Source organism: Lagenorhynchus albirostris, chromosome 19 (genome assembly GCF_949774975.1).
Source record: "Lagenorhynchus albirostris chromosome 19, mLagAlb1.1, whole genome shotgun sequence".
In the NCBI taxonomy this organism is placed as follows: domain Eukaryota; kingdom Metazoa; phylum Chordata; class Mammalia; order Artiodactyla; family Delphinidae; genus Lagenorhynchus; species Lagenorhynchus albirostris.
In genome coordinates, this window is record NC_083113.1 from 21,820,378 (window position 1) to 21,847,540 (window position 27,163).

Genomic DNA, 27,163 nt, shown 5'->3' on the forward strand with positions numbered 1-27,163 from the left:
TATACAATACAGTTTATAAACAAGTGTCTGACCTTGTTTCCAATCTTTATTTAAAAATAAATATTATTGACAGTGAATTTTAATTATGATAAGATGTATCTTTTTTAATCAAAATGTCTCAAAAGAAATAATTTACTTTAATAAAAAAAGAGAAAAGCCCCCAAAGGAAAAAGTAAATTAAAAATTTCCTAAACACAATAATCTACTAAAAATATTTTGCTTTGTCAGAAAGGCTTTAACCCAACATTTTTACATAGTATCCTAAAGATAACTGCTCAACAGTTCGTGCAAAATGAAGACTTGGAGGAAAAGTTTAGAAAAGAAAAATACATTAAAATAGAGAAATCATTGATCCCATGCATACTGCATGGTCCAAACTCCATCTTATTTGGAAACTAGATGCATTATTTTAGGTGGTCTACATTTGTGTAACTTCCCCAAAAATATGATTTATTTATTTTCCACGTGGACTTGGTCATGCTTCTCTGAGTCTGTCTGCGTCTGTCTGGCGACGCAGTCCTCACCCAGGGACTGGGCAGCCACGCGGGCCCACTCAGGAGCGCAGGACGGCGAGTCTGTCAGGGGCCCACCAGCAGGCGGAGGAACTTATGTACAGCTAACAGGAGCAGGGACAGGAGTGGGTCTGCGGCGTAGTTAGGGCCGGTGCCTGCAGGGGACGAGAGAGGGACAGGGTTAACACCTGATTCACCAGAACCCAGTGGCCTATGCACAGATGGGGGAGGATGAGCCCTCCCCCGGCTGGGCTCTTGATGTCAGCACCCAGCTGGTACTCAGCTGGCACGCAGCTGCTCTGCGCTCGCTTCCTATTTACCGACCGCATAGGAGCTGACCGTGGTCAGACACAGGGGCGCCCCTGCCTGAAGGGCGTGCGCTAGATAGTAGATCCAAAATCCAAACGTTATTTTAGTTGAATAGGAAGACAATATGCTCCCTCTCCACCCCCACCCACAAGACTATGCTGCAAAGTGGCCTCAGTGTTTAAGGCCCAGCTCCCCACTCCTCCAGAGAGACTCCGTGGTTGCACACAACTCCAGCCCCTCCAACTCCTGCCTGAACTGCACAGTTCTGCATTCACAAACAGCCCGCTTGAGGCATCCGGATGTCTGTGCATGAGTCCTTTCCACAAACTGTCAGTCCAGCCCTTGGGGTCACAGTGGGGTGCTCAGCAATCACTGGCTGGTAGAGGTGGGTGGGCCAGGGCCCCCCAGGAGTGACCCAAGCACTGTCCTGTTGGGAGGTCACTCCCATCTGCTCCTTCAGTGTGGCCTCCAACCCAAGCTTCTGGCCCACTCCTGGGATGGTAACACCGTGTCTTCCTCCTCCTCACCTGGGCTGCCTGCTCAGCTCCCCATCTGTCTGTCATAAGGTCTTCCTCTGGTTGGAAGACCTCCTGTGTAACTGGGCGAAAGCCTACCCATGAACTCCAGGCTTCTCACCTGGGAGTGGGATGCTCCCTCCAGGGTTACCGAGAGGAGCCAATGTAGAAGCACCGTGCACGCCCCAGGTACTGCCCAAACCCTGGGGACATCACTACTAACTTGCATAGAATCGGGCTGCATCCGTGGAAGCAGTTTCCAGCCCCACCCTGCTCACCTGCAACATATGGAGGCCTGTCCTCCCTTCACCCCACCTAGCCAGCTGGGCTGGAGCTCCGTACCTGGGAGGAGAGACACAGGAGGCCCTTCCCTGTGCCAAGCAGATGGTACCAGAGGTTGTGGCCACTTCCACTTAGCCACCTGCAGGAGCTGCTGCCAGGCTGGCCAGATTTGTGGCTTCCCTGACAAGGCTGGGCCTGAACCCACAACTTCCTCCCCTTTCCAGGTGGAAGAGCCATTTGTCTTTTCTATCCAAGGTGTTTCCCTCAATCCCAAATCATTCTTGTGTCCTGGTCCCCAGTCTTCCCTCTGTACAAGGAGGAGGTTGGACAAATGATCCAGGACCATTCTGGCTTGAGATGCCAGGATTCCATCTGTTCATTTTCAAAAAACAAGGGTTGTGTTTGAAGATCTGAAATAAAAGAGGGCATAGACCATCCACCGTGCCTGTCTTATCCAAGGTCAATCATTTCTGCACATAGTTCTGAGCCCCCACTGAGAAGCACAAGGACTGGAGAATCCAAACGTGCTAACCTTCCCTTGGGGTATTAATTTTTCACACAGTCGTCACTCCTGGCCCTCCGTGCAGCTTGGCCCAAGTCGACATCCTGCCTGTTGCCATCTGTCACTGGGGAGGACCACGGTGTGGTCACTCCAAAGACTTGGGTCTTCTTTTGCTGTTCTTCATTGCCACGTGTCTCTGGGAAGGACGAGGGTGGATGCAGTGACGGACTAGTTGATGGATGGCCAGATGCCTGGGTGGATTCACCGAGGCTCAGATGCATGGAAACAGGGATGTAGCCAGCAGAGCACTGGCTCCTGGGCACACAGGGCTCATGTGGCCAGACCGGGCCCACTGGCTTCCACATCTCCTGGTGCCGATCTTTTTGCTCCTGCAAACCCTGACACTCTGGCCCATGCAGGCGAGACAGAAACAAGCACGTGAGGCATTTAAAAGCAGATGTATGTGTGCAATAGAACTCCAGATCCTCAAGGCACTCAGGGGCAGGAGGCATGGCAAATGGGCTGCGAGCCAGGCAAGGTGAACACTGCAGAACGATGGGCACAGGAAAAGGGAGGAGAAATTTTAATTTGCCTCCAAATACTGTTGACTTGTCTTTTCCACTATTACAGTCTCACCTACTCACATTTAAAATTTTTAAAAATTGCACGAGACTTTTAAAAGACCCTGGATTGAAACAACCAGTCTGCCACTGTGCTGGGCCAAGGGGGGAGCAGCTGGGGCTTGGAGGATGGGACTGGTGGCTCCCAGAGGCCAATATCTGGGGAGGGTGGACACCAGGGTCTTCAGTGTCTCTGCTGGTGGATGTCTGGGGGTGGGGGGAGCTAGGTTTGGCTCCTGGGTGGTACTTCATCCTCTCTCTGACCCAGCATCACCATACAGGGGACTAAGGGAGGTGGTATGGGGCAGTGGGCTGGCACCAGGACAGCTTCCAGGCCAGGTTGCTGTGTGACCTGGGCAACACCCTTCACCTCTCTGGGTCCTGTGGCACACTCCATAAAATGGGGATGTGCATATGCATGGCTCCAGGAAACGAGTACGTGCAGGGCATGTCTCACCAGGCTGGGGTCCAGATTAGCAAGATCGTAGTGGCAGACTTCAAAAATGGCTACAAATGCCCCATCCTCCCTCATCTACTTGCCCCCAGTGTCCACACTCTATGACAGTGCCCTCGCACACTCACGCTGGGGCTGGCCACAGGACTTGCTTTGGCCAATGAATAGTATCAAATGTGAAACAAGCAAAGGCTTGAAAAGTGCACTGAGGCTTGCCCTTTCTCTGTGGCTCTTGGCACCCACTGCCATGTGAAGAAGACTGGGCTAGCTTGCTGCAGGGTAAGAGCTAAGAGATATCCTAGCAGAGGTCCCTCTAGACCAACCAGCCCCCAAATGAAAGGGCAGATGACCACAGATGCATGAATGAGCCTGACAGACACCAGCAGGAGAAACATCCAGCTGACCCGCAGAATCATGACCTAAACAGATGACTGTGGTGTCACACCAAAGCCACCAAGTTTTAGGTCTCGTGTTACACAACAAAAGCTCATTGATAGATACAATCATGTAAACAAAAGGGCCTCAAACAGTCTGGAAGTGAATAAAATGTCAATGAAACGGGCAACACAGTTCGTTTCCTGAAAAGTGTTGGAGAAGAACCAGTTTTGAGGGTTGTCCTCCTTTTTTTTTTTTTGTGGTACGCGGGCCTCTCACTGCTGTGGCCTCCCCCGCTGCGGAGCACAGGCTCCGGACGCGCAGGCTCAGCAGCCATGGCTCACAGGCCCAGCCGCTCCGCGGCATGTGGGATCCTCCCGGACCGGGGCACGAACCTGCGTCCCCTGCATCGGCAGGCAGACTCTCAACCACTGCGCCACCAGGGAAGCCCTGTCCTCCTTTTAAGAGAAACATTTTCCAAGATAGAATAAGCAGGGGAAACTATCTCCCCAAGCATTTGTTTTCAAGACGGACCGACATGCCTGGACCTCAGGGCAAAGGAGGACTCAGGTTTTGGAACCTCTTGCTACATCACCCATCGGATACCCAAATGAGCCAGGGCAGACCAAGGAAGACTGGCTTCCAGGCTGCTCCTGGAGGAAGAGGGGTCTTCACATCAGAATGGGTTAGAATGCAGGAGTCTGGCAGCCCACTGTCCCCCTCCCCACATACTATCCACTTGGAGGGCCACTGACAATTGTCTAGTACCTGGCTGTTCCCCCCGACCCCTCAGCGTCTGCTGTCCTAGTCCCTGTTCTCACTGTTTCCTGGAGCAAGCTAGGACTGCCCACTGCTGTCAGGGCTCACCTCGACCCTCCAGGGCAGGGGCCAGGAGGGTGCCTTTGGCGCCTCAGTTGAGGCAGGACCTCCTATCTTGGCCTCTTTTATCATGCGGCACGGAGAGGTCTGTGTTCCTGGTGTTCCCGAGGACGTGGAGGCTGCTGTGATGACTGGTTGCTAACAATCATCTATTTCCCCATTTCCTAAGGCGTACCAGGGACAGCTCTACAACACACAGAAGCTTGCTTATGTCATGGTTAAGCTGGAAAATCAGGCTGCTTGAGAGGTGAGGGAAGCATCTGATGGAGTAGTAGCTGATTCACTCTTTATATGAAACAAATATCACCACGTTGTTAATCATTCTTAAAGAAATCAAAGCTTCTCTGCGAATATAAACTTTTATCATGTGGATGGTGAGTGGGATAAGACTCACGCCAGAGCCATTTAAAAGGAGCTCCCAAAAATGTGGGCTCACCCAGACCCATGGGCACAGCAAAGGCGCCAGTCCAAGCAGCTTCCACTGGAAAATCCTGCTTCTCTATTTACCCAGCAATGGCAAAACTCCAAAGACCATGTTAGAAAACAACAGGGAACCTCTGGGGCCGTTTATCACCTAGTGATGAAGGTGAAGGAGGAGGCCTGGCTCCAGCCACCCTCTGGGATCCGCACTTTGCCCACATTGTCTGGAGGCCAAGCCTGTGAGTCTGGTTCCTGGGGGGATGCAGAGGTGGTAGTTGGACACACCCACTCTGGCCTGGACTCCTACAGGCCTGAGGGCACTGAGGGGACCACTCGCACTCTGCAGGCATCAGAATCGTGGTGGGCTGCTCCCCAGCTGACCAGTGAGGATGGCTAGCCAGGACAGACACTGCCCTCCCTCCACCTGCCCAGCCCACGCTTCTAGGATCACGGATGGTTCTCTTGGTCGCAAGGGTAACTTCTGTCCCAGCTGTGGTCTGCAGCACCTGTCATGCAGGCTGTGGATAGGAGAGAGCGGCAGCCTCTCCGCTTCCCCACTGCAGGCCTGGGAGCTGCAGCCGAGGGGCCAATCTGGGTCAGGAGTTTGCAAACAGTGCCCCTCAGAGTCTGGTGTTGCCCAAAGGCTGTATTTTTTTGTTTTGTTTGTTTTGGCTATAGCTTAAAAACTAAAAATTTATTTCAGGTTTGAGAAGAGTAAGTAAAACTAAGATACATCTGAGGTCTGGTTCCACATGCAGGAATGGCTAACGGGCTGATTCTGCTCTTATGACCTAAGCAAATTTGGAGGTTCACTCTGTGGGTTTGCCCTTGCCCCCTCCAGCGCTGCACTAGAATATTCCCATGTTGAGTACAGGTAGCCAGAAGAGAACTAGTCCAGTCTCAGAGGACAAAGCCACTCCACCGGTAAGCATGGATATCCTAACATCAGGACTATGATGAGGGTCTGGAGGACAGATCCCTCCTCTGTGTCAAGAAGAGCAAGCCCACTTATGTCCATTCAGCATTTTGTGCTGTCATGACATGTCTTTTGAATAAGTGCTTTTTGGCTAAAAAAGTTAGAAAACCAAGTGGAGTGCCCTGGATGAGGTTCTTTCAGCGTGGATGTTGCATTCTATTCCTTTCCCCCTTTGCTGCCATCTGAGAATGAGAGAAGATGGACACCTCCCAAGTGGCAACAGTCTGAGCTTGGCTGGCCTTTATGGGCTGGACTTGGACATCCGCTTATCATGGAAACCACGGTTTGTCTGCCTGGGGCAGCTGGGTAGAGACCAGCTCTTACACCTTGTTCCCATCACTGGCCCTGCACCCTCAGCCCTGACCCAGCTCCATCCTGGACCCACGCTGTGAGTGTGGTGGTGGCCAAGCCTAGCCAAAGAGGAAGGCTCCCCTTGGAGCTTCCTGGGGCCAGGGTACAAGGAGTCTCTCTGTGCTTTGCAGGGGCTTGTGGAGTAGAACAGAGAGAGCTCTTAGGAGTCATCTTGGCTACGGTTAGCACCATGCCATTATCTGCAGGGGAGATGCATAAGGTCACAGAGCCCAGGGGCAACAGAAAGGCACCAAGTCGCCACTTGACGATTCAATCCGGACTGCAGAAGGGTCTGACTTGGTGCACACAGAGCTCTAAAAACTGTAAATTATAATCCAACATGTAAAATGTGGGAGACTTCTACCTAAAAGCACAGATCCGAATGTCTACTAGAAAGGCCCAAGACACAGCAGCTCTGGGCCTGCTTAGTCACCAAGCTACACGACCAGCAGCTGTCTTCTCTGCAGGAATCTCCTTCTCACTGCTCTCTCCTGACCCTCAGCTGGGCACAGGGAGGCTTCCAGTTACCTCCCTGGCCCCCTGTGCAGTCAGGCCTCCCTTCCCAACCCGCCTCACTCACCTCCATCCCCCACACTTGGCCCTTTGTGGCTGACTGAGTTTGCAACCTCGGAGCCAGCTCTGGTGTGGGATCCAGGGGGCCTGGCTTTCAAGCCGACTTCAAACCTACACCACTGTGTGATGATGGGGAGCTAGCCCTCCTTGCCCTGACATTCCTGGCTTCCTGATGGCCACCTGCACCCATCCTACTCTGGCTCTCTGCCCTCCCCTGCACGCTGTGCTGGTTAGGTCAGGTGGCCCAGCTGCAGCTGGGTGGGAAGATGCCACCTTGGAAGAGGCTACTTCCGTTGTTGATGTTTTAATTTAAGCCTCTTCATGGATATTTATTCAAAGGGAGTCAGCAAGGAATAATCAAGCACTAATGGAATTGGACAGAATTAATTTCTGCCATAAGATTAATGTGCGCTGGTAACTAGGGCAAAAACTAGGAGCAACAAATGGCCTTGGGTTTTAAAGGAAATTGGAAGTGTGGGATGTGGAGATGCGAGAGAAGGGATGAGATGTGGGTCCCTCAGTCCTGTGTTGACCCTGCTCTGCTGGCCTGTCCTACCCCAGCCTTAGGCAGCTGGCTCCTGGGTTTGAGAACAAGCTGTCCTCCTGGTGGGTGACAGCATGCCTACTGGGAGTGATGCCCACGGGCAGCCTCCTTGTCTAGGCAGTGGGAGGAGCCTGAGTGCTCCCAGGCTGAAAGGGGGCAGACACAGGGGTCGCGCCTATTTTAGCCACGCCTCACTGTGCCCTCTCCCCTGCCATGGCCCCAGTGCAGCAGTGACCTCTTAAAGTGTTTTCCTGCCTCAACCACCACCCCGTGCCTATTTCCCACCTTCTGACGCACCTGGATAACTATCCCTAAGGGGCAAATCTTCAATGGGTTCTCTTTGCCCTCAGGAGAAAGTGCTACCATGTCAGTGCCACTGCTGGGGCTGCTTCGTAATCCTCCCCAGCAACCTCACCCTCACTGCTCCTCTGCCACCAGTCATGTGCTCTGATCCACTGTTCCCTGCCAGCACCTCGAGTGCACTCCAGGCTCACCCTGCAGAACCACTGAGTTCTCCTTTTTCTCTGTCTGGGTCTGACCTGTACCTTAAGCCTGGAACAAGTGCGCCTCCTCCAGGCAGCCCTTTCTGAGCACCCAGACACAGAGGGCTTGGCACAAATGAATGTCTGTGTTCATATGGCCCTTGCCCGTGTCCCCTTCTCCCCCAGCCCCATAAACGGCTTCCTCACATGTCCTACCTCTCCAGCCATGGTGGAACCACAGGTGCCAGAGGGCTGGCCCCAGGCCTCCTCCCCTCCTCTGCCCCCAGCAAGCAGCCCCACCCACATCCGGGGCTCAAGTAGACCAAGCCAAGCACTTTCAGGATAATGATAGCAAACCTGGCTAGCTCCTGCTGGGGCCAGGCACCGTGGCAAGCACGTTACTTGAAATCCCATTCTCTTTACTGCAGGAATTACTATTTTATCCCTATTTTACAGATGGGAAAGCTGAGATCCAGAGAGGTAAACTGACTTGCCCAAAGCCTAGGGTTGATAGATAAAGTACAGGATGACCAGTTAAATTTGAATTTCAGATAAACAACTGATAATTTAAGTATATATTGATCCCAAATATTGCATGGGACATATTTATACTAAAACGCTATTGACTGTTTATCTGAAATTCAAATTTAACCGGGTATCCTATATTTTTATTTGCTAAATCTAGCAGCCCTACCAAGGCCACACTAAAATCAATGGCAGATCTGGGACATGAACCCAGACAATCTGGCTTCTGTCCACACACGTAACCACCACACACACCAACTCTCAGGGGTGAAGAGCCAGAACTCTTCTTCCCACAGTGCCTCGGCTAGACCACAGCTCCAGGCTGCTTCTAAGGGAGAGAGCATGGGAATGAGATTTTTTTTTTTTTGGATTTTAACATTTATAATGGCTTTTTAATGTGGTCAACTTTGTTGCTAGCTCCTTTCCAGCTTCTTAATTCCTTTGAAATGAAGTCTTGCCCCAGATGATCCTTTAATGGTGCCACTTAATGAAAATGGTTAACAGGCCTTTCCCTACGGTTAGGCGGCTGGTGTCTGCAGGGCCAGGGCAGCCCCGACCACAGTATCAGGGTACTTCCCAGGCAGGGATGGTGGGGGGGGGTCTCTCTCAGTTCTGAGGCTCGTCTTCAGGGGAGGATCTCCCACCTGCCCATTCATATTCTTTAAACTTTGAGGCTGCGGGATGCAAATAGGCCTGTGGTTCTTTGTTCTTGGTGCTGAGAGAATTCTTTCCTTTAACCCTCTCAGGAGGCTTTGGGAGGTAGGAACCACTATGCCCTTCCACAGGTGAGACAGAGAGGTAAAGTGACTTGCCTAAGGTTGCACAGCTGGTAGGCAGTAGAGGAGTTATCTCTAGTTTACTCCCTGGTATTTTCGAATCAAGTCCAGGACACCTTCCTGACCTTACCCTCGGGGAAAGGTCTGCCTCACCTGCCTCCACACTTGCCTCAGGTGCCCCAAGACCCAGGCAAACTGGGCTGCTGCACAGAGACCACACGTGCCCTCACTTTCCTGCCCCCCCAGGTCTTTGTTGGTGCTGACAGCCCTTTCCTGTTCCCTCCTGCCCAGAACCCACCCATCCTCTGCAGCTCAGCCCAGAGACACCCACAAGGTGACCTCCAAGACAGCTCTTAATCTGTCGGCTTCTCAGCCCTGACCCACATTGCCCCAGGCCCACCCCTGCCCTGGTCCTTTAACCCTCCCTCTTACCACATCAGCGCTCAGGTTGGCCGCGCAGTACTCCTGACTGGGCTCTCCACAGCCACTAACCCAACTAGCCAGGCAACTGCCTAGCCAGAGGCCAGGCCCTTTTAAAATGCAAAGTACACATCATACCCCCGCCCTGCTAAACCCCTAGAGGCTTCATCTAGGCTGAAGACCTAATTCCTCACTGGGCCCCTCCTCAGCCCCCCTGCACCCTTACTTCTCCCTGCCGGGTCCAGCATCCTTCCACACTGCTTACCCCCTGTCCTCTCATTCACCACCTGCCCCTCCCCTCCATGGGGCTCCCTCAGACACCACGTCCTCCTTGGCCCTGCTGGATTGGCCCTGCTGGAGGCTCCCTTTGTCCCATGGGCTCCGGAGCAAGTCACATTTACGCTGGGCTGTGTTTGGGCAGCCACTGCGGTTTACTTGTCTTTAGACTGTAAATCTAAAGACAGGGGTAGAGTCCTCTTTTTGCCAAGTCCTGTGGTGAATGATCATTTTGAATTGCAAATTCAGGGAAGCAGCTTCAATCCTGCCGGGACTTGTCTCCCCTGTCTCCTCTGCCAGTGGGTAAACCCATCATCACCTAGCACCCTGCCCACACCTGCAGTGCTCACAATGTATTTGTTGAACGAATGAATGGGAGTCTTTCTTAGACGCCCCCAGCAGTCTAAGCAGGCATGATGTGCGCCAGGCATCGGCCAGATGCTTCATGTTTGTCATCTTAAACACAAGCTGTATCTCCAAATACACTCTGGGGCTGGAGGCCCATCGCTATCTGACCTTTCAACTGCCCCAGACTGTGTACACACATCTCTTTGTCTACCTTTTCTCAAATGAATTTCACCATTTTCCCTTTATTCCAATTTCTTCATTAAATAATTTTTGTTCTATTATGCCACGTGCAGCTTTATAAACCACTTCAAATTTTTCCCTTAGGAGAAAAAAATTTATATACATAAAAATATAAAAATGTATTTGTATATTTTGTATAATTTATATATTTATATATTTGCATGTATATATATATATAAATATTTGGTCTAAATCAGTTGTTTTAAAATCTTTTAAAGCAGTGGAACTCCTTTTTCAAGCTAAATGCTGCGTGGAACCCCAATATTTAAAACCATTAGAGGGGGAACTTCCCTGGCGGTCCAGTGATTAAGACTCTGTGCTTCCAGTGCAGGGGGTGTGGGCTCGATCCCTGGTTGAGGAATTAAGATCCCACATGCCGGGCGGTGTGGGAAAAAACCCACACAACCCCCCCCCCCAAAAAAAAAATTAGAGGCAGAACTGCTCTGGTTGAAGCTGGAGGTAGGGCTGGCGGCCCAGGGTTCCAAGGAACAAAGTTTGGGAACCACTCATTAGAGACTCTCCAGGGCCCCTTCCAGACCTAAAACTCATGGACTTGTAGATGCTGGAGTGCTGGGGTGCCCATTACACAGATGGGGAAAGGGAGACCTGTCAGGGCTTCAAGTGAGTGGTCCCTTCCCCTCTTTGGAGCATTGCAGCCCTGTTTAAATCCCACTTGTCCCCTCCATAGCCTTTATGTCCCTTGAGGCAGAGTGTGCCCCAAATTCCCCAGGTCAGGCAAACAGTGAACACTCAGTTAATGCCTGCTCAGTGCAGGCTTCTCTTTGTGTGGGTCCAGGCCTCAGTCTCCCTTGTCCCACTCAGTGGAGCTGGGCCTGGCCAAGAAAAAGCAGGAATGACAGACTGGAAGCTCAAGGCTAGGGGAGAAGGGCTGCAGGTCCCTGAGGCCAGCACAGCAAGGACACAACAGCAGTTCCTTCCTCTAGATTCCACCTCGGTGACACCTGGATATTTCTTTCTGTTTCACACTGAGGACTTTTCTTCAGAAACAATTTAACTGAAAAGGTTAACACATTTTAATTACCCAGGGATAGTGCTCTGAAAATTCTATAACATGTGGGCTTCCCTGGTGGCACAGTGGTTGAGAGTCCGCCTGCCTATGCAGGGGACACGGGTTCGTGCCCTGGTCCAGGAGGATCCCATGTGCCGCAGAGCGGCTGGGCCCGTGAGCCATGGCTGCTGAGCCTGCGGGTCCAGAGCCTGTGCTCCGCAGCGGGAGAGGCCACAGCAGTGAGAGGCCTGCGTACCACAAAAAGAAAAAAAAAAAAAAAAAAAATTAGCACAGAGGAGCTGCCCAGGATATGTCACACATTAAAATATGACTCTGTAGAATAGAATGCATTATGAATTATTGCCTTGTGTATTTTTTGTTACATTAGTCTTTAACGTGACTACAGTTATTCATCTGCCCACCTGGAGATTTGATTTTTTAAATGCTTGAAAAAATATATCTATATTAACTTTTACATGTGCAATAGTCATCAAGTCTTGGCCAGGCTACATCCACCAGAGTGCCCAGTGTCCAGCAGAAGGAGGGGTCCCCTGCTCCTGCCCCTCAACAGCGGGTGACAGAGGTATCTTCTGAAGATTGAGGGATTCGGGGATCTGGGGCAGGCTGGGGACTGGCTGTGTCCCCTTGCTCTACCCGTCCTTTCTGTGGCCTGGGACAGCAGGCAGAAGCATGACCTGGCGTGAAATTCTGGGCCTAGCCAGTCTGTGCCATGCCACCACCTGGGACCTTTCTCCTTGTGGCCTCCCCTTCCTGGAGGACGTGGACTGAGTGTGCAGAGTGCAGGTGTGGGGAATGTGAACCCTAGGCACGTCTGCAGCCCCAGCCCCACTCCTCCTGCAAGGCCCATCTTGCATGCCGCATGCACTCAACTTCCCATCCGTGTTTCATGCACATATCCACTCATCCTTCTTTCTATCCCCCACTTACCCATCCATCCACCCAGTTACACCCTTTTCCCACACATTCCTTCCATCCATCTACCCATCCACATGTCCATTCATCCTTCCTCCCACCCACCCCCAACCTCAGTCATCCAGTCACACATCCTTCCCTTCACTCACTCATCAGATACTTATTTTGCTACCCATCCATCCATCCCGTCACTCATCCATCCAAACGTTTAGTCCCAGCCCTGCCATCTCTTGGCTGGATCACTGGCTCTAAAGTGCTCTCCCCACATCCACTCTGCTGCTACCTCTCCATTCTCCACAACTGCAGCTAGGGTGTCATTTCAAAAAGCATCATGCCCTGCCAGCCACTTGCTCCCCATCCATTGCCAAAAGCCAAAGCCTCCATCTCTGTGGGGTTTAACCCCTGAACTACTCTTGACTTTAATTTCCCCCTGCACCCCTTCTTGCTCTCTCTGCCTTAGTCATAGTAACTCTTTGTCAGGCCTTGCCACAGGACCTTTGCACATGCTGTCCCTGCTTCCTGGAAGGCCCTACTCTCTCTCTTTCTCAAGCCAACTCTTAATCATCTCCCAGATTATGGCTTAAGTGTCATTCCCTCAGGGACCCTTTCCTGACTGGGTCACATCCCCCTATTCTTAGTTCCCATAGCCCATGGGTCCCTCATTTAGAGTGCCAGCAACAGATGCAAATTTTTACTTGCTATGTGACCGTTTGATCAATGTCTGTCTCTCCCTCTTCTGACTCCCAGGACCTTGTTGGTCCTATTCACATTGTGTTCTCAGTGCCTAGCATATTTCTTGCACATAAGATGCTCAATGGACATTTTCTGAATGAACGAGTAAATGAATGATTGAACAAACCAGTGCCATGCCCAGTGAATGTGAATGTGGGGTGGTAGGGATACAGACATGAGAAAGAATTGGGCCTGCCTTCCCAGGGCATCAGTCTGGATGGGGTGCTCAGTCAGGCACTGACTCCAGGACAGGAGGGAAACGTTGGGGGCCTAAGAGAGCAGTGGGGCCCTTCTGAGTGCTCAGGATGGATGAGACCCCTTGGGCTGCAGGGTTAGGAAGACTTCCTCCCTCTGTGGAGTGATCCCCCACTACCAACCCACCCTGGCTGCACCTTTTCTGAGCCCCTTTTGTGTCCCAGCTGAGCCCTGAGTTCATTCTCAGAGTACCTGCTGCTCAGTCTGGCCACCACTGCTGGGCCATCAGCTCCTCCCTGAGGCAGAGGTGGGGTCTATCTGATGCCCTGGGCAGCCCCCACCCCTTGGCCCTAGCCAGACCAGATATAGTTAGCTAGGAACCCCTACCCCAGCTCAGAATGAGCCCTGGAACTATGTCAGCTCCATCTCCCCGGGGGTTTATTAAGGATCTTTTCTCTGGGCTAAGCGGCATTTGTGTGATAATCAATTGTAATAAGTGTCATTGTAAGGGGACTGACCTTGCAGCTGGGCTTTCCTGGCTTAAAGAAAACCAAGACCTTCCTGAGGAGAGCCGAAGGCAGCGGTGGGGGGGGGGGTGTGTGGCAGCAGAGGGAGGGGCTCTGGACCTTTGGCTATATCCATCCGTTAAAGGCAGGCAGACCTCCTTCTTGATGAGCCTCATGTGGGGCCTGAAGGGGTCCTGGCCTCCTGGTTCTGCATGCAGCCCGCTCTTCATCCTACCCTCTCCCCATTGGTCCCTGGGTGCCAAGCAGCACCCTCACTGGCAGTCATCAGGCTCAGCCACAGCGAAGGGATCCAGGCAGGTATGGATATGAAAGACAAAATGCAAGAGCACGTGGTGGAAGACAGTGCAGGCTTGAGCCGGCAACAGTGGCCCGAGCCCCATCACTTGACACACCCATCCCTGCGGGGCAGCCGGCCTCCCCACACAAGTGGTTCCATCTCGTATGCTAAGAGTCCCAGTGAGGAGGACACTGGGCACCTCCTCTCCACTTAGGCCGGCCCTGGAGGCTCTTTGGCTGCTTGACCGTCACTAGGGGTCCAGGTGCACAGATGTGATGGTGCAATGTGCAGGTGGGACACGAGGAACCATAGTGAACCTGTCCTTGCTCACCAACGAGCTCCTGACTCATGCAAAATAGCCGCCACCACACAAGGATGAGGACGTGGCATCAGCCCCATTTCCTTTCCTCCCCCCTCCAAATGGCACGGAGGGAGAAAGGACAAAAATAGCATCTCACTGAGCCACTGGCAATCTGAGGGCATTTTCTGTTCTGAAGCTCCATCAGCTCCTCTCCTTTAGCCCCATGACATGCACTGTGCATGGAGGGAGACACGTCTCAGAGCGAAGTCTCAAGATCGGAGCCCCTAGGCCTCATGAAACGACCCTGGCCAGTCAGTGCCATTCCCACGAATAACGCTGATAATAAGATCAGCATCTACTGAGCATTTTCTAGGTGCCAGGCCCTGTGCTGAGCTCCACTCTTTCTGTGGATTATCTCCTCTGATCCCGCCCCTCGCCTTCTGGCACCGGTCACTGGTGCCATCCAGATGATAACAGGCGTGAAAACTTGCATGTGGGAGGCAGGAAGCGTTGGATCAAGGATTCGAATGCAAGCAGCTGGACTCATGTGGAAAATGAGAAGCACAGTACTTACGAAGGGTGAGAGAATGAGGCATGTACTGTGACTTCTGGGTGGCTGGAGCTCTGTAAGTCCCAGAAATAGGGAGATTGGTTGGCATTCAAACCCTGGCCTGCCTACTAGCCAGCTAGCTGAACAGCTAGCTGAATGTGTGAGATGCAGAGGAAGAATTAAGTGGTTGGAAAAGTGGTAACACTTTCTCCTGAACTGTTGTCAGCCTCTCTCAGGTTTGTTTTGTTTTTTCCACCATCATGGGCAGCTCCTTTAAGAGATCTTGTCTAGGCCCTGACTGACCATGGTCTCCCCCCTTAACAGTGCTGGGTGTCCAGCTGGGTGCACTCGGGAGGTGCCCTGTTCACAGCTGGCCTTCACACATGAGTAGCCCTCTGGAAGGGTGGTCACTTCTGAGATGGACGGAGCAGAGCCTGAGGGCGTGGTTGAGTGGGTGAATGGTGGGGCCCCCCAAAACACTCTCCTTGAACCACAAGACCAGAAGCCAGTCCAGAGTAGCTTTGATATTTCAGCCTGGGGGGTGGTAAGGATGGAATGGAACAACCAGTACTTTCCAGAAATAGCCTCACCCAGGATTGCAGATGCAGGGACAAGGCTTCACAAGGCCTGCCCCTCAAGGGCTGTCTCATGGAGGGGGTGGCGTGAGAGGGGGCCCGAGTGAGGTCCCGGTCGGCCTCACACCCTCGCTGATGCTCAGCACCCCTTGCAGCCGCTTGCACGGCTCTCTGTTCAATGGCAGCTAAACCCTAACCCAGAGGAGGCCGAACTGGGTAATCCATGTTGTATTTATAGCACACCTTCCCTGAGAACACCAAAACCACCACCAAGCAGGCTGTTTCCCCCAGAAGCTACATCCCAGGGGAGGAGGTTTGTCATCCTTCATAAGGAAGAGGTAGGGATCAGCAGTTGTAGGTGCTGGTCCTGTTTGTTTGTAATCTTAAACTCTCCTGCAGCCCTTACATAAGACAAAATGAAGCTTCTCACTGCTTTGGAGTTTCCAAGAGATGCCTAGTAACCGTCAGCAAAGCATGGGGGAATAGAAAAGATGAGACTTCTTTTTTCCTTGTGCCGCAAAGGTGTCTTAAAACCAAGTTGGCATCTGCCATAAAGCTTAGAGGTTTAGCCCACAGCCGAGCCCTTGCCTCTGTCCACATGGGGCAGAAGTAATCAATATCATATTACAAAAGCTCTTGACCTCACTTATTCCCATGGATGCTTGGGGAATCCTTAATATTCAGAGCTTTTAAAATGTGTGCCTGGCATATTTAATGAGAAGCTTCTTGGTGGGTTCGGCTCCCGGTGACACTTAGAAAGCCTGGCTCTCCGCCCTTCCCAGGGGGCTGCCACCCTGGCTGAAGAAAGGGTCTGGGCTCTGCGGAGGGGACTGTTGGATGAAGTGGGGCAGAAAGAGTCATGGGGAACTGCAGAAAGGGGGGACATCAGTGAGATGTGTGTGTGGCATACACTAAGTACTCAGTGAAAGGCAAGTATTATTTATCATTATTACAATCCTTAGTGCAGCTGTTTCGTCCTTAATTTGGGGTCTCCCTGATGCTGAGAGAACAGCCGCACAGTGAGCCGACTGACTGATCGGTGATGGACAAAGGCCCTTCCATTTGGTGTGACTTTCTCAATCCATGGGGCACAGAGTGGGGAGGAAAAGAGAGGCCTCCAGAAACTTCCCCAGGACTGACCTAAGCAGGAGGACAAAGCCCCAGGAGCCTCTTTCAAGCCTGAAATCACACACTGCCTACAGGAGGCCTCCTCTGATTGCCTCAGCTGGATTGGGGCTATCCTCCCTCGGGACTTCCACTGACACAGACAGCTTTGTCCTGGAGTTCCACGGGTGCCCTTGATGCTCTGAGCTGAGTCTGTGACTGCAATCACTGGTTCCTGCTCATGGCAACCATGGGACTGGCAGACGAAGGAGGGGACACCATGTAGTTGATAATCACACACGTTTGCCACTGATGTGGGTGCCTCCTGTCAGCTGTGAGGCTCAGCCATTTCCTTTATGAAATCCTTTAATTTTCTCTTTCAGGATGCTCAGACAGCCTCACTTTCTCTTCTCTGGGACGATTTTTGCCAGATTTATTTTCTCTTTAATTATGATCCTTGTGTCACATCAGAGCTTGAGGGAAGAGTGGATTGTTTATTTAAGGTGATGGTTTTCAGGTCCTTGTGGGCCTAGGGAGATGGGAAGACCAGGTGACTGCCGCCTGGCTTGCTGGCCTAGCTGGAGACCCTTCCCACTGCAAGGAGATTCTCCCTGGTCACACTGGCATTGTTTCCGCCAGCTTTGTCATCCACCAGGGGCATGGGTCGAGAGTAAGTGCCTTCACCTTATCCACAGTCCCCTTCGGTCATGGTTTACGGTTGCCATGGCCACACCCAAGGACGCTCCTCTTGATGGCTCCCAGCAGTAACAGTTTCTCTAAAGCTGTCACACCTATGGCCTTGGTTGTCTTTCTCTCATTATTAATTGAGATATTGAGAGCCAGTTCTCTGTGTGGGCACCAGGCAGCAGTTTGCCACATCCAGCTGGTTCTCTGTAGGGGCCATGGTGGCTCTTCTCGAAGCCGGAGCCCCAAGGCTAATTATAGGTTCACACGCCACAGAGCTGATCCCCAGGTCCCTGCAGAGGGGAACCTCTTGCCAACATACAAGGCATTTCAGCTGCAAACTGTATTCTATTAAGGCCACACTTGGCTTCATTGTGGCAACTTTCCAGCTAGAAGGGTTTATCTGGAAGATACCGTTTTGTTTTCTTTCTTTTTTTTTCTGGAAATGGCAGGCAGCAACAAAGTGTTCATGAAATATTTTCAGTGTTCAGATTAATTAGGAGTCAGATTTATGAACATGGCTAAGGAGGAGCCCAATCTCCTGTGCTGGCTCTGCTGTGTTAATCTAGCCCATGTTATTTTTAAGCACAAATATCAAAATGTCTTTTGACAAATGAGATGTGAAATGAATGAGTTTTGCACATAAACTTTTAGTGCAAATATGTATTTGGCTACATTGGGCATGTATGGAGCATAGGAAGGCTTTTCTGGCCTGGCTGTGCGGTAGCTAAAGTATGAAGTTCTGAGTGAGTACCCTCATCCCTTTCCTAGCGTTAGTAAAGAGGCTTGCTTAAAAAACACAGCAACACAGTGCTGTCTGGGGCTTCTGACTTCCTCCCAGGAGCAATTGCTTAACAATTGTCTGGGGAGGTGGGCTGGGACCAACTCTGAGGTTGCCAATCTGAAACAGCTAGTGTATCCACTCAACCCAGGCCTTATGTGACCTCTTTAATTAGAAACTCAGTTCTAGGTTTGTCTTGGAGTTGGGGTGGGGCAGAATTCATCTTCCTCCCTTGAGAGCTGGGTTATTCCCTTTGTCCCTCCGGATCCACCCGTCGGCTTTCTCCACTCTGCTTTGAGCCCCTGGAAGCTGGCTTGTATAGCCTGCATCACCTGGTACCCTTACCCTCCGTGCCCAGGAAGGTTTGGCCAATGGGAGGCCCTGACAGGGAACTGGAGGGCAGGAGAAGAGTGAGGTTCTTGCTGGGCTACTGTGGGTCGGCTGTGTCCCTCTCCCAAGGCCTCAGCTCTTTCAGGGAGGCCTCTCCGTCCAGCTAACCTCTCTGGGTTCTGCTAATTGCTCCCTCCCCTTGCCCCTTTCAGGCCCTTTTAGGCCAGTGGCTCTCAGTGCTACTAGCCCTGGGGACCAGTTCTCATCCTTATCTGTCCTAACCTTGTTCACACCTTTAAAAAATACTCTCGCTGCCTCTCCTCCATGACTCTGCTTGAGTGTGCCATCTGCTTTGCCAGCATCCTCACTGCTATACTCTGCAAACACCCTTGCCTGGTAACCAAGGGGCAATAGTCCTTCCTCGTCCCCTCCCCTCTAAGCTGCTAAGAACTGAGAGTGGGGTGAGGAGAGTGGGGACAGCGGGGGGCGGGAGCAAGACTGAGGTCACCGCCTCGAGCTGCCTTTCTGACTCACGCTGGTGGTGGCTCTGAGTGATTGGCTGGGCTGCTGCATCCCAAGGAGGCTCGGGAGGCCCAAGCGCTGCTCGACAACACAGCCCTATAGAAAGGTTACTAATGCTGTGACTCATAACACAGTCTGCAGTCTTCATTCCGTCCACAGCCCACAGGCTTGGCAGCCTTGAGTGGTGAGGCGAGATGGGGCACTTAAGATGGTATGGGTCCCTCCTTGGGATCAAGCCATTCAGGTATGTTTGTGGATTAGAAGTCCTCTAATCCACTTCTCCATGCCCAGAGTGGGACACAGAGGGGCCCACAGCACAATGATTCTCCCAAGAGCTCACCTGGAGAGTGGAGGTTACAAGCCTTTTGGTCTTCCAGCTGAAGGCCCCACCTTACTGGCCTTCCAAACTGGAGATGGAGAGAAATTTGGGGTTCTTTCTGAGATATGTCTGCATGGTTACTGGCCTGTTCAGGAGCTAGCAATGGTTTTGGGGCAACAGAGACCTTAGGGGCCACCATACCCCTATCCTAGTTGCGCTGCCCTGTCAGCCCTGGTGGGAGCCCAGCTGGCTGTGCTTTCTCCAGGGAGGGCAGAGGAGTCGCCTGCCTGGGCTGCTGCCCTTATCCATGTGGGCATTAATATGCTGTCCTGTGGCTGGCAGGTGCCATCAGAACTGGGCTAACCTGAGGACCTTCCAGAAAGAAGGGCACTGTCCATGCCACCTTCCATGGTTGGGTTCCTGCTATAGCGATGAGTTACCGTGGAGCCTCCTTGTGGTCGAGCCCAGAGACTGGACATCTGACCAGCCATGGCAGGCATAGTCAGGACAGCCTTGGTTAGGCTCAGGGGGTCAGGCTCTGGCCAGGGGGCAAGGGAGATTCAAGCAGGAATGATCTCTTTTCACATAGCGCTTCCTTGACCAAAGGCTTTAATGATCCCTGGTGCTCCACTCAGCATTCAAGGCCCTCCACAGCTTGCCAACCACCAGCCACTCAGCTTCATCTCCCTCAACCTCTCCTCTTTGGCCAGAGCAGATAATGGCCTTGGTGATAACAACGAGCCTTATACAGCAATTTCCATTCTGAGTTCCCTCTGAGGTCAGGGATTACTAAGTATTTCTGAAAGAAGTACTTTCAGAGATGGTAAGCCACTTGCCTAAAGTCACACAGCCAGTAAATGAAGGAGGCACAATGCATATCTGGGCTTCTGGCCTTCCAAATCCTCTGCTTTGCCGCTCTACTCATGGTCTATGGGATATCCCAGAGGAATATTCCAGCTCAAGACACACATGTTTACTTGCTAGTGCCCAAGGGGATGGGGCAGAAGGGTGTTTTCTTCATCAGCTAAGCCAGTCACCCTGCAAGTGAGTAAGCGCTTTTCCAGTATACGTACTGTGTGCTAGTCAGAGATGGCTACGTGCCCCATGATTCAGGCTCCTCTTCCACCCTGAATAGATGAGGCTGGATAACAGTTGCCAAGCTGAGGACATTTTCTAGCCTGCCTTGCATCTGTTGAACAATCTGACTGAATTCTGGCCAATGGATGAGGGTGGAATTAACATTTACCAGGCCTGGCCTTTAAAAACTTCCTTTGTCATTCTCCATATCAGCTTTTCTCTGAGAGAATTAAGCCCTACCAAAATGATCTGAGTGGCCATTTTCTCAATCTTACAAGAATGACAGACAACTAGATCCATTCTAAATGCATAAGAAAGAAGTCACTTCATCACATGCAATGTGTGCCTTAGAGCCCTAGGGCTTGGTTTGCTCAGGGAACTGGGTTGAGAAGAGCTGCTTCCATTCTCTTTTCCCTTGTTTGTGGGCTGTATGTTGATGCCCAGAGTGAGCTTGGAAGCCACCTCTTAAAGATGGTAGAATTTCTGTCAGCCTGAGTCCCTGAATGACTGCATGGAACAGAGCCACTCCTCCCCCCCTCCCCCTCCCCCCAGTGATGTAAACCAGAAATAATACATTTGAATTGTGTTAAGCCTCTGGCATTTTGAGGTTTTGCACAGCAACTGGTATTATCTTAAACTAATATGGGAGAAAGCTCCAAGACAGGTGGGGGAGTTTGGGGAGAGGACCTCCACAGGTTCCCAGCTGACCCACCTTCCCCCACAGTCTGGGGGAAGGTCTTGTGGACCCTAAGGGGGACGAGGCCTCCAGATGTAGCCAGCAGTCTGAGCCACATGGAGAAGCTCCCACAGGGAGTATAACTTCGTGAGAAACAACTGAACTGATGTGGAAGACAACTGGCAGGGTCTGAAGGCTTAAGAATCAGCCAGGGAGGGAGGCTGGGATGCCTGTCTCCTCGGATTCAGCAGGAGAGCCCAGGAGCCTGCATCCCTATAAAGTGCTGATGCTGGTGGCAGGTGGTCTGTACTTTAAGAACCATGAGAGTAGGGCATGACAGTGTGCTCCCTGCCCCCCAGTAGGTTTATATACGACTGCCCCAGAGCCCAGCCTCCCAGTGATGCAAGGACAGTAGAGATGCTCTCTATGGGACTATGCATCAAACAAGACTGAGAGGGAGTGATGAGCCTAAAGTCAGACACAGAGAGTGAGCACTGGGGCTGAGCTCATCTCTGAGGCCCCATCTTTGAGTTGGGAGTGGGGGATGCCTTGGGAGGAAGGGCACATTGGGCAGTAGGCCCTTCCACCCTCCATAAAACCCCACCACTGCTAAGCAGCCCCTCCTTCTCCAGACCTGCCTGCTCTGCAGTCAGTCCATTGTCCTTACTCTCTGTTCTCTGACTCCCTTCTCAACATCACTCCCTTCCCCTTCCCCCAACCCTCTCAGCTCCCTAGGAGAGCAGGCCTTAACCTCTGGGTGCCCTTCTAACAATAGTAGGGCTCCATCCTCACCCCCAACCCCCCACCACGAGGGCCTAAAGCAGACTGGAGTGGTGAGTTATAGCAGAGCTTGTGTCTAGGACCAGCCTGGAGGTAGCCAAGGAGAGCAGAGCCTACACAGCCAGGCCACCCTTGCTGGCTTGAACAAAGCATGTCTGTTCAGTCCAGTCAGGCACCAGCCAGACTTACCAGACCTGAGTTGTAACCACCTCCTCTCACTCTAGACTGGGTGCTAGTGCCCACCCTTTAGGCGCTAAGGGTTCCAGGAGAAAAGCAGGCCCACTGCCGTCGGAGGGCAGCCCGCAGGGTTCAGTTCTCCCAACGCAAGGAGGGCTCCCCTCCCTCCAGCCCGTGTGTAGCGGGAAGTCGCTGGCTGGGCAGCGCGCACACTCATAAACACACGTCCCGAATGCTCCAAGCGGCCAACAGTGAAGGCAGGAAAACAGCAGGAAGAGCGCAGGAGCGAGGCTGCGGAAAACGCTCCTGGGCGCACCCAGATGAACCACCAAAGACTCTACATCCGCAAACTACCCGAGCTGGACCGCCCCTCCGGCGAGAGCCACCCCCGCGCGAGCGCGCCCTCTCGGCGCCGCCCTTACCCGAGCCGTGCCTCTGGCGCAGAAGGACCGCCTCACGGGGTGGCGGCGACGCTGACGAAGCAGCGGTCGCGGCCGCGACAGTGGTGGCGGCTGCGTGGGCCGCGGAGTTGGCGGCGGCCTCGGGGACTCCGGGACCCGGGGCGGCGGTAGGGCTCCCGGGAGGCGGGCTTTTGTCGCCATGGCCGGGCTCCGAGGTGGCCCGGCCCGCGGCGCCGACGTTGTTGGCATTGGCGGCGCTGGCGGGACCGTGGCGACGCGGGCCGCTGCTCTGAATGTGGGACACGGCTCCGGCGGCCTGCATGTTGGGCGGCGCGAAGCGTGAGAGCACGCGCAGCAGCGCCTGGGCCTTGTGTTCCTGCGTGTCGTCGTCGCCGTAGTCCGACACGCGGCACTCGTAGACGCCCTCGTCCTGACGCCGCACGGCCGACAGCCGCAGCCGGTGCGAGATGTCATTGCCCTGGACGCGCACGGTCTGCAAGAGAGCGGGGGCTGGGGTCAGAGGCCGGGATGGGCAGGCCCGTAATCCGCGCTCCTGGCCAGCGTAGTGCAGCTGTGCCCAGCCCCGCAGGGCGCTCCCAGGCCACAGCACCCCAACACTTCTCAGACCCGGCTCTGCCCATCATCACGATTCAGGTTTCCTTCACCCCCGTGGCTCCCCAGTGGTATGGAGCTCCCAACTCTGAGTGGACCCTGGGTGGCCCTGCCCATTGCATCGAGTCTCCAGCTGCCCCATATCTTAAAGGAGTGCCTCAGGTTGCACCCACTGCTCATACAAACCTACCTTCGCGTCTTCCCATAGCTTTCCCTTCAGAGCCGCAGAACCCACCCCTTCTTCCTCCCTCTGGTACCTTGGAGAAACCTCAGGCTCGGCCCCGCATCCACTGTGAGCTATGGCCTTACGTCCGGTCCTCCACATCTACTCGCACTAACGTTCCTTAATTCTAGAATCCAGTGGACCGGGGTGGTGTCCGTAGGAAAGCCGCCTTGCCCTCAGAGTGCGCATATATACCTGCTCCCGGCTCCAGCCCTTCTCAGCTAACCCTCCGCCCTCCCAAGGAGGCAGGTGATGCAGAGGCTGCTGCCGGACCCGCTCAGTCCCTGCTACTTATGAACTTGCCTCTCCGCGGCAGCATGAAGCTCCGGACAAAGCTCATCTCCCTGCCGCCTGGTGGAGACGCCAGGGAGCAACAGCTTTGTAGCCCTCACCGAGCGCCCAGAGAACCGTCACCTCTGAACCGAGCATAAGACCTGGTCGTCTCCAGGCCCTGATACTTCCACGCTCCAGCTGGGAAAGCTTGGGCACGTCTCCTCCCCAACACTGGCAAGACTCCTCCCCCTATCACAACTCCCCAAGCCAGCCCACAACACCCCAGCACCGCGACCCGCAACCCAGGCGGAGGAGAGGGCTGCAGCGGAGCGCCGGGTGTGTGCAGGGCACGAGTGGGGGCCACAAGCCTAAGCACTGGTCGCAGCTAGGGCAAGGAGACTGAAGGAGAATTTTACAGGTGACTGTACAGAGGAGGAAGGAGATTCAGGCCTGGGACCCTTGATTTACACGAAAGAGAACCCTATCCGCTACCGGTGACAGACGGCGCCCCGACACGCCAAGCAGCCGACAGTGCAAGGCTGTGAGTAGGGCCCTACACCGCACGTCCGCTGAGCCTTTCTAAAAGGGAGGAAGCTGCGGGGCGCAAAGCGGCCAGAAGGGGTCTCCCGCGGGCCGCGCTGGGCTCAACACTTACGCTGATTTTAGTTGCGTCCTTATTTGTTACCTAAAATGCAAAGAGGGAGAGAGAGATATTAGGCTGTCGGCCTTCAGGCTCAGGGAACTCAGATGAGCCTCCTGCAGGAGGATCCTCCGCAGGCGGGCTGGGACTCGAAACCGCTCGGGAGGTAGCCACAGCTGAGGGCACGAAGGACATCAGGATTTTCAGGAGTTTTACCCTGAAGGAAGCAGGGCTTGCAGCTAGCATGGCGCCCGGCCAAGGAGGGGCTGCCCTAGCACACCTGCCTGCCAAAGAGGGGAGGCTGGATTGCCACCCGGTGGGAAGAAAGGCCAATTTCCCTCCGGAGGAGCATCCTCATTCCCTGCTGTGTTTCTCTAAACCCCTTGGATGGAGGGGCTGGTGTATCTGGACAGGACCCAGTGGGAGACGTGAGCAGTAACTAAGGGTGGGACTCTGGGTAGAGGGTAGGTAGGTGGTGTGTGTGTGTGTGTGTGTGAGAGAGAGAGAGAGAGAGAGAGAGAGAGAGAGAGAGAGAGAGAGAGAGAGAGAGAGAGAGAGAGAGAGAGAGCGCCAGTGCTAGAGACTGTGGTTTAAGAGGCAGATGGGCAGTGGGGGAAGTCCCTCTGATCCAGCGGGGGCTGGAGGTAACCTGTACACCGTGCTCTGCCGGCCTCTGGAACGCAGCCCAGAGGAGCTTAACTCCTTGGCCCTGTGCCCTGGGGACCTCAAAGTGGCAGAGGGCAGGGAAAGCCCGGCCCCAGCAAGGGGTCTTCTTTCAACACCCAGCACCCATCAGCCTCTGGGCCCGCAGCCAGTAAAAGCAGGCGAACTGGATGAGGTGCGGCTTCTTAGGTGCTAGGCGTGGAGTTCGGGGAGGTTTCCGGCGAAGGAAGTGAATTAACAGGATCTGGGGGTAACAAATGCTGCTGTTGAAGGTGCTGTGGGCATGGGGAGGGTAGGAAATGGGTTGCACCACAGGGCGGCGCCCTGCCTTCCTCGCCCGGGTTACCCCAGCCGCCCGACACGAGCCGGGTGAGCACGGGCGCCGCGTGGGCGGCCGGTTACCTTGCTCCGGGCGCCGGGCACGCTAAGCGCCAGCTCGTGCAGCAGCTCCCGGGGCGGCTCCTTGAGGTACCACCACTGAATCTCCAGCGAATACGAGGTGGCTCCGCTAGCCCGGAACGCGCAGGGCATTTCGATGTCGTCTCCCTCCCGTACTGTCACATCTTTGGGGACTTCAGTAAATGTAGCTGGGGGCGGGGGAAGAGAGAGGCGTGACCAGCTGTGGGGCGGAGGCCTGGGGCAACCCCAGGAGAGACGGTCGGTCCCCGGCTCGCTTGGCCGTGTGCTTCCCACCCCCCAGCTACTAGTGTGGCCCAGGCGCTGGCAAAGTTCGGTCGAGCAGCTGCCGGGCCGCAGGGGAGACCGGCTACAGCTGCAGGCTGCTTCCCTCCAGATCGCGAGGGGCAGCAGGGGCGGCTTACGCTTCTTCCCCGCGCCTGGCCGCACTATCAGAGCCAGGCTGGGGCGCGCCAGCTCCCGGCAGCCCGCAAGCAGCCTGTCCGCAGTTGGAGCCCCGGTCCGGCTCCGAACGACCCGGGCGCGGGCGCCAGCGATGCGGCGACCCTTTGCCTCTCTCCACCCCCTACCCTGCCAGGCCCGGGCTGCACACCGGGATTGCTGGAGACTGTGAAGCCTTCCCCTTCTCTTTCTCCTCGTCCTCGGCGACAAGGGCAGGCTGGCTCTGGCGGCCCCGGCAAGGACCCCCGAGCCCCCAGCGGCAGCAAAGTTCCCGCGCTCACCGTCGGCCACGAACAGCAGCAGGGCGTGCAGCAACAACGGCGGCAGGTATCCGGGGGCACCGAGCCGGTTCCTCTGTTCCATCTCCCGCAGGGGGCGCGGCGGCGATGGGAGCGCGGGCGCGGAGAGGCGGCTGTGGCGGCAGCTCGGGCTCGGATCCGGCTCGGGCTCGGGCTAGGACGCCTCCGAGCCTGCCATGGCCCCGCGCGGCGCTCCCTCCCCCGGCCGCCGGCGGCCGCCAATCAGCCCCGCTCCCTCGCCGGCTTGCCCGGCGCGGCTCCGGCTGGGGGCGCTGCTCCGGGTGCGCAGAACGCGAGGTCCCGCCGGGAGGCTACTGGCGATCGGTCCGTGCCTCCCTCTCTCTGGTTATACACTGGACCGATGGGGACCCGCAATTCAGTCTCTGCCGGGCGGGCCGGTCAGGGGCTGGGCCGCCCCGGGACCCATCCCTGGCCAAGAGAGTGCGCGCCTCGGAGCCGTGAGCTTCTGCCTCTCAGTTTCCTTCTGGTTTGGCTCCCGACTGCCACCTCCTCCGGCTCCCGCCCAGCCCTCCCGCTGTCGCCTCCGCCGGTCCCTCCTCGGCTCTTTCTGTAAGGCAAGTGGGCGCTCAGCCGCGGCGCGCAGACCTGGCGTCCGACCCAGCGCAGCGCCGGGGAGAGAGGGTCCGGCGTGGCCGACCCAGAGCCGGAGAGAGGCAGGAGTGGGGGAGGGGAAAGAGAAAGGGAGGGGGCTGTCAGTGGCTGGGCACTGTGCCACCTCCACCGCTGCATCACCCCTCCCTTTCCCTCCCCTCTCCTCCCCTCTCCTCCCTTCCCCTCCTCTCCACTCCTCTCACCTCTCCTCCTCTCCCCTCCCCTCCCCTCCTCTCCCCTTCCACAGCAGGCACCGCCCCCGCCCCGGAGCGCCCCCCCAACCCCGGTCGCTTGGAGGGACCACAGTCTCTCTGGTTGGAGCGCAGCTGCGCCCCGCACCCGCTTTGGCTGGGGGTCCTCCCACCAAAACTCTCCCTTGCTTCTTTCCAGCCTCCAGAGCCGGAGACAGCCGCTTATCCCTGCGCCCCGCGGGTTCCGAGGCCCTCTCCGCAGACCCCCGCCCTCAACTTCTTACCCCGGTTTGGGCAATAAGTTGCCCCGCTCTTTGTCCCAGGCCCAGGCCATGGCGGGTGGGTGGGCGCCGTGGGCCCGGGAGAAGGGCGGAGCGCTGTGCTGGGCCGGGGACGAGGCTGGGTGACGGCGGTAGCGCCGGGAGTCTGCAGTGTGCGAACGAGAAGTGAGCGCAGAGCGCCC

General features: G+C 54.7%; 1 protein-coding gene across 1 annotated transcript; it reads right to left on the reverse strand.

Annotated features, from left to right (window-relative positions):
- Positions 1-27,163, reverse strand: VSTM2B (V-set and transmembrane domain containing 2B). Its single transcript, XM_060130563.1, has 6 exons — positions 26,985-27,163; positions 25,880-26,503; positions 25,143-25,327; positions 24,093-24,122; positions 22,351-22,822; positions 1-667 (listed from the first exon to the last, which is right to left on the reverse strand). Exons 2-6 carry the CDS (start codon positions 25,959-25,961, stop codon positions 579-581), a joined length of 858 nt encoding a protein of 285 aa, XP_059986546.1. The 5' UTR covers positions 25,962-26,503; positions 26,985-27,163; the 3' UTR covers positions 1-578.

Bases quoted from the DNA above. Each gene is read 5' to 3' on its own strand.
- VSTM2B (XM_060130563.1), bottom strand. From the start codon at position 25,961: ATGGAACAGAGGAACCGGCTCGGTGCCCCCGGATACCTGCCGCCGTTG. The intron at 25,328-25,879 runs GTGAGCGCGGGA...CCCCGCCCCCAG, and splicing joins GCTGCTGTTCGTGGCCGACG to CTACATTTACTGAAGTCCCC. The intron at 668-22,350 runs GTAAGGGCGGCG...CGTCCCCTGCAG, and splicing joins GCGCCAGAGGCACGGCTCGG to GCACCGGCCCTAACTACGCC.